Here is a 7592-nt window from a genome sequence, read left to right on the forward strand (position 1 = left end):
AAGCTCTCTAGAATATGTGTGTGTAAGAGCATGAAAACTTTCCAAATTTGTGGGCAGTGATGGATCCTATGCGTGTATCTAAACAGAATGAGAAAACCATATCATGACATCATACACGTAGACCAGTTCGGACTCTCAACACAGTTTTCTTATAATCAAATGGATATATGTTATAAAACAATGCAATTGGCAGATACCAAAATAACTTTTTTCCCCCTTTCTAGAGGACATTAGTAAACAAGGGAAAAGATGAATGAATTTCTTTAAAAATTAAAATAAATTTATTAGTAAATTATGTGTAAACTAATTTATGAAGAAATTTATTTCATTTTTTAACAAACTATGGATAAATTTTTGTAAACATACTTATAGAAACTCTTCCTCCCCAACTTTTATGCTACAATTTTTATTGACTTGAAAGTTGCACACTTTTTTTTCCCAACCTTAATCACTACAATCTTCATCTTTACCCAGTTGAAAACAAAAATATATATTTTTTCTGAGAACAAATAAAAATATATAACCTTACACTAAATATATTCACTTAATTTTTTTTTATTTCATACGAAAAAATATGTTTTAAAATAATAATTAATTATACTTATTAAAAATGATATTTAAATTTGAACTTAAAAAACATTTATAGCATATTAATATTAATAAAATAGGTATCCATCATTATTTAAATTTTTAAAATAGTAATTAAAAGACTAAAATTAGAAAAATAAGAAAGAACACCAAAGAAGTGTGTATTAGTTCTAAATGTAACTATAAACAAAATAAATTTTAGTTATTGAAACAAAAATATTAAATAATATTGTGTAGATAATTCTTTTATTATGAGTAATTATTTAAATTTGAAAAAGTGGTTACGATAAAAGTGTAAATAATTTTCTTACAATAAATAATTATTTAAATTAAAAAAGTACTTAGTAAAATGATAAAACTAAAAAATAGATTTTTATTATGAATAATTATTTAAATTTTAAAAATAGTATTAAAGAGAATAAAATTAGAAAAAAAGAAGATACCGAAAAGTGTATCCTCTTTATATATGATTATAGATATAGAGGATAACGACATACTATTCAATAATAGCTGATTTCAAGAGAAATTCATTATAGATTTAATATTTAATTTAAAAAATTGAAATAAATAAATACAACTTTATATTTGTTAATATATACATATTGAACTAATTATTTGTTGTTATACAACGTATATACTTTAGTCATTTATATCAATTTATATTTTTCATGTCTTACATCCATATAATTTTATATTAATTTATCATTTTTATTTATTTTGTACGGAAATTTGTTCTTGTTAGTGGATAATATTATAACTTATTAATATAAGCACTATGATATCTGTTATTCAGAATCTTATGTTTATTTTCTATATTGAAAATAAAATAAAAATAAAATGATATTTTTATTTTTACTTTTAGTATTTTTAAAAATATCATATTATTTTAATAATACTATAAGTTATTTAAGTATCATTTATTATAAATGGTTCAATTATAAATACTTATAATAAAGAGTATAAATTAAACCTGTAATCCCAGAGTGAAAGTAAATATAAGAACCTTAAAATACAGAAAGCTAGTTAATTACATGTTGATGATATTAGATAGGGTAGGTGCAAAATCAAACACGTATTGTACCACCAAATTTTCCAAAGATTTTCGTCATCTTTTAGTTAAAAAGATTATTATATAGTACACAACTAATGCTATATATTATTAAAAGACCATGCAATGATTTTTAAAATTCCTTTAGAAAAGTATAACTTTGACTCTAATATTTTCATGTGTGTGAAACTTTGAGACTTCCGTACATAGAAAACTGTAATTTTACTTTGTTTGTAAAGGAGATAAAATAATATTCACAATCTACTATCAAAATAATATTTTCCCCCGTAAAAAGTAATAGCAACAACAATGCAAATAACAAAACACATATTAGGGTTTGGCCGAGGTTATTTCGTTCATAATTTTAAATGTAAGATTATTCTTTATGAATTTAATGTACATAATCAACTAATTAAAAAATATAAAAATGTCAACTGAATTTGCCCATATTTAATGGATCATAATCACTTCGAGTTTTCATGATTTTTTTTATTTCGTGAATGAATCTAATAGGTAAACTTAACTAGCAACGACTAATTTTGAGTTTGGACATACCAAGTATAAATAAGGGATATTAAAAAAAATGAATAAATGGATTTGAAATTAACTTTTTTTAATCAGTACTATGGAGTTATAATTAAATTTTAATTGATTTTTTTTTCAGTTTTAAGTTAATTTCTTATAGGACTGATCTGCCACCGCTATAAAAAAAAGTGGCATCACAGTAATTTTTTTACTTGTAATAAAAAACAAATAATTAGTTTTTAAGTATTATTTGTAATTGTTATACATGTATTAAATATTAATAAACTTGATTTTCATAAGATTCTCAAATTTAAAATTAAAAAATTACAAAAAATATTATAATTTTTAAAATATTTTTTAATTATGTTGATCTAAGTCTACAAACCCACTATTATGCAAGGTGGGTCAATCTACGGCTATTACTTCGTGCAACATAATATCCCTGCACCCTATTGATCTAGAATTCATTTTTTGGAAAACATTAAAACAAATATGAAATTGTTTTTGGATATATAATCATCCCACTTTTATTACAAATATAATTTTTCGGAGGCTTGGATGCACCAATAAATTTTATAGCTCCTAATTTCTTAACTACTTTTACGAAAACATTTCTCACTCTTTTCAGCATTTCCAACATTCAACAATATTTTTCAAGACTCAATTATAAGAAAAAAAAGTGATAAATTCAAGTAAAAATAAATTTAACTATTTTATCTTATATAATACTACCATCCTACACATATCTTTTAACTAATTATAATTATATTTTCAGTAATTTTTTATATTTTTTATATCAAAGTTTAATAAAGAAAACTTTAAGATTTTTTTTAATTATGATTACTAAACTTAAATAACGTTAACTAGCTTTCTTAATTAGAATAAAGTTGATTAATTGTGATCATATATTAATATGGAAGAGAAGATACTTATTATACCCTAATTATGTAAGGTCCATTTCTAGAAAGTGACTTGGAAGCCAAGGAAGTTACTAATTTTCTGCATGCATGGGACCTAGTAATATATTAATTAATTAATTTTTGTATATTGTTGATTTAAACACAATCATATTATATTGTGGAAGTGACCTCACTTGAGTTTGGAAGTAAGTGTTTAGTACATCGGAGCGCGTATAATTCGGAAAGTTAATTATTTAATTGCTCTTAATTCCTGCTTCCTTGTTGCAGAAATTTACAAGGATTTTGTTCTTTGAAAATTGATAATATTAAAATGAAAACAGAAGAAAAAAGTATTATGTTAAAGAAGAAAAAAGTATGTCAAAATCTGATTAAATGCAAACCAAAACCAACATGCATCCAACGAAACCCTCTTGATTAGGGTTACAAGCTGGGCGATTCACAAGTTAATTTCCTCTGATTGAGAATGAAGAGTGAAAAGGAGAACATACTAGTTCCACAAACCAGGATGTTTTCACACTTTCAGTAGTCAAAGCCCATAAAATAAGAAGACTTCCGATATATAAAGACTATTTTTCAACTAATGGAAAAGAATATAAACTTATATATATTGAAATTAAATTTATCATATATATATATATATATATATATATATATATATATATATATATATATATATATATATATATATATATATATATATAAATGTATAAAAATTCTCAACATGTAGTATGCTGTTTACAGCTATAAATTTGACTCACAATATTTAAACTTTATTAGCACATATTATACCGATTGATATAATAAAGATGGCATGCTTTTGTTACATGATTTATGTGTATAATTTTGTCATCAGTTTTAAAAATCTCATTTTACAAATCCAATAAATAAAAGAATTATTTTATACAAGAATCAGTTTTTTTCTTTGTCAGTTATTATCATAGTATTTCTTTCTCTGTTTAAAAAGAAAGTGTTTGTTTTTTAAGCACAATTTTATGTTATTTCTAGATAATTTTATACCTTCTTTGCATATATATAATTTTATGTTATTTCTAGATAAGAAATTTTAGATTTCCACTTATTCCTCCTCTCTTCTTCCTAAGCACAATTTCAATTGTTTCATGCACGTGCTCTGCTGACTAAAGAATAATCTAGATGCATGGAATTCATTAGTTTTTGTGTTATTACTATAAAAATTTATATTATACTTATTATAAGATACTGTAATCTATCCAAAACCTTTTAGTTGACTATGATACGCGATTTTATTGAAATCTAATCCACTGGAAGCGAGGAAGAACATTCAACTAAGTGGTTGGGTAACGACCCCTTCGAACCAAGGAAGGTGGCTTCAAGTTTCCAATTATACGACAAAACTTGGGTCGCTATTTCGCAATTTGATTCATTCCAGGTTTCATTTCGTAGTATACTTTATTTAAGGGTCGTCATCACCATTGCATTAAGAACACTTATGCAGAAATTTAAAAATTATTTTTTTATTAAAAATCATATAAATTTTTTATAAAAAAGGTATTCTCCTATTTACCTATATTCTAAGTTTTCTTGATTTTACTAAAATAGTTTTGATTTTTTTATTTTACCTTTTTCATTTCCACATCACGTAAAAAAATTCGCAAAAGAATAATGAATACAATCTTGAATTTTTATTATAGAGAAGAAGAAAGATTCCATTAGTGCAGTAATTAAAAAGCATTATTTCCATGAAAATTTTCTATTTTAATATTTGAACTGCTACCTCTTTCTGAACGACAACCGTGTAAGGTTTTTTTACACGGACTAAGAAAAATGTTAGATGTCACTTATTCTGTTGAATATCTCAACCCCAACTGTACGAAATGGAAGCAGGATGTGTTTTGTTTGAGTGTAAATTAGAATTAAAATAATCAAAATTTGACTACAAATTGCAGTTATAGTAATATTTTAAGACCATGGTTACCAATTTTCTTAGTTTATTAGCATGAAAACAATCATGTATGCCTCATTCTTCCCTGCACGCATTCTCATGGTATATAAAGGTAAAGTGTCTTGCTGCGAGTGTCTTTCGCCAAACTCTCTTCTTTCTCGAGTGTCTCTCTCTCACACACAAACCCACACAGAATCAACAACGATACCTTCAGAGTGTTGTTACATATATAGTGAGAGAGAGAGTTTGATAGGTTGAGAAAGATGGTGAGAACCCCTTACTGTGACAATAATGGACTGAGAAAAGGAACATGGACACCAGAAGAAGATTGGAAGTTGATTTCTTATGTCACTACACATGGCTACAAGAATTGGCGCCAATTGCCTAAGTTTGCTGGTAATACAACTGCATCAGTTATCTACCTTCGGGAATGAATACTAATTTCATGTTAAGTTTTCACATCAGTGTGGGAAGTTTAAACTGATCGTTAATTAAAGTTTAAACTGTTGTTTTTGAAACATTTAGATCATATGAGTTGAATCAAGACTTGGTACATAAAAGCTATCTGTTTGCTTCTCTTTTTCTAAATAGATAAACAACTTCATATCACTCTCTTTTTTCGAAAAAAGACATGATCCATGGCGTATTTATCTTAATTTGATTATTGTTTTAAACTGTGAGGGGAATTTAAAAACTCTACTTATCTCCAGAATCTCAACATATTCATCATTAGGCCAGGCACCAAAAAGGGAAAATTGAGTTCATATTCTACTGTTTGGATTCAATATAATTGTGCAGCATGTTTTCAGGTCTTTCTAGGTGTGGAAAGAGCTGCAGATTGAGGTGGATGAATTACTTAAGGCCAGGCATCAAAAGAGGGAACTACACTTACGAAGAAGAAGAGATAATTATCAAACTGCACCAAATTCATGGAAATAGGTATACGCACAGCAAGATTACATGATTGTTACATGAGTTTAATTTCTATTCACCTTTAAACTGATAAAAGGTCATGCTGCATATGACTTTTCAGAGGATTATCATAAATATCAATCGATTATAACTTGTCATATATGATATGTGATGCACTTATAGTATTACTTGGACTTTTGCGCAAGTTACATGATATAATTTCTTTCACTGCATGTGAATATAAACCATAGTGTTTATTTATTTCAACTCCCTAGGTGGTCAGTGATTGCCTCCCACTTACCTGGAAGATCAGATAACGAGATAAAAAATCACTGGCATGCACATCTTAAGAAGCGCTTTCAACACAATTCAGAAACAAATGAAAAAGTTGAAGCTTCCACCTCAAAACAGCACTCCCTAGTAGAATCAATTCAAGAGGAATCTGGTGAAGTTGTTGCAAGCAGTTTCCAGAACAGTTGCCAAGCTACTTCCCAAACTCCTGACAGTGATTCTCAATCGCCCCAGCACACATCATTGAGAGATGCTTTGTGCATGATATCTGAACTTGAACATGAAGCAGCCAGTAACGGGAATTTGGCTACTGATAACTTTGCTGACTTTATGGAGCAAAACACAGATCCTATCAGTGCATATTCTTGGGAAGAACTTTATGAAATTTCATATTTATGTGAATTTCTCGCTCCTTCGTACTGAACCTGAAAGTTTTTGTCCAGTTTATGATGTCTGGGGGGGTTCGGATAGTAACAGGAATATGATATATAACGGTTTGTTTTTTCTTCTTTCTTACTGTTCTTTTGGGGCAAACCATACCAGTTTATTTTGATGAAAGGGGTGTTACATTGTGGGCAGAATGAGTAATTCTATTCCTAAAAAACCATGGTATTTTTTTTGTAAGTTTTATATTTTGATCCTGTTCCAATAAACTCCTTTATTGTTTCCAGAAAACCTGCAATTGAACAATGTAACTCAACATAATGACAAAATATGGAATTTAAATACAACATGATAAGTCCTATTCATGTTGTTTTTCAATCAACTGTAATCACCTAAGTGAAACTTTAAATCTGATTAAAAAATAACAGCATCTAAATTGTATATTTTCCCCTGGAAGTATGTCGTCATCTGCACGTGCTCACAAAAAGGTAAGATATTGGCTTTAACCTCTTATAGTTCAATCGTTCTCACAAGTGTGAAGCAATTCATAATCCTCAATATTTGCTCATCCACAACACCTACTTGACAGCAATATGGCTCAACATGTTGAACAGCATATATATATGTAACAACGAACTCTTATATGATGCATCAACAAGTACTATCGTGGACACATATGAACCAGATCCATCCAGGTAAAAAGTCATAAATAATAGTGTAAATATTATAGTTTAATAGGTTATGTTTTTCATTAATTACTATATCTATTATTTTCTGACATATATCTTCTGTAAACACCACCTATATCCGGTTAGGAGAAGACAAATACACTCAAAAAGGACAAGTATCTTTGAAGTTGGAGCTTTGGAACTTTGGAGCTTTGGAGCTTTGAAGTGCTTGTTGAAATCTTTGCAGTATATATATTTTGCTCTCTAACATATCACATTAACCATCTTTATATTGTAGCTTCTCTTTTTTTTTTTGATGGATTAGCTTCTCTTTT

At 27.5% G+C, this 7592-nt stretch overlaps 1 protein-coding gene across 1 annotated transcript; it reads left to right on the forward strand.

The window, feature by feature from the left end:
* Window positions 1–5265: 5265 nt before the first annotated feature.
* On the forward strand, window positions 5266–6829 carry LOC124823665 (transcription factor MYB13-like). Its single transcript, XM_088099709.1, has 3 exons — window positions 5266–5398; window positions 5812–5941; window positions 6190–6829. The coding sequence occupies exons 1-3, from the start codon at window positions 5266–5268 to the stop codon at window positions 6626–6628; spliced, it is 702 nt and encodes a 233-aa protein (XP_087955835.1). The 3' UTR covers window positions 6629–6829.
* Window positions 6830–7592: the final 763 nt, after the last annotated feature.

Source organism: Vigna umbellata, chromosome 9 (assembly GCF_029865625.1).
Source record: "Vigna umbellata cultivar VRB3 chromosome 9, Vumbellata_1.0, whole genome shotgun sequence".
Taxonomy (NCBI): domain Eukaryota; kingdom Viridiplantae; phylum Streptophyta; class Magnoliopsida; order Fabales; family Fabaceae; genus Vigna; species Vigna umbellata.

Coding starts and splice junctions, on each gene's coding strand:
- LOC124823665 (XM_088099709.1), top strand. CDS start 5,266: ATGGTGAGAACCCCTTACTGTGACAATAATGGACTGAGAAAAGGAACA. Junction 5,399..5,811: donor CCAATTGCCTAAGTTTGCTG/GTAATACAACTG, acceptor GCATGTTTTCAG/GTCTTTCTAGGTGTGGAAAG. Junction 5,942..6,189: donor CACCAAATTCATGGAAATAG/GTATACGCACAG, acceptor TCAACTCCCTAG/GTGGTCAGTGATTGCCTCCC.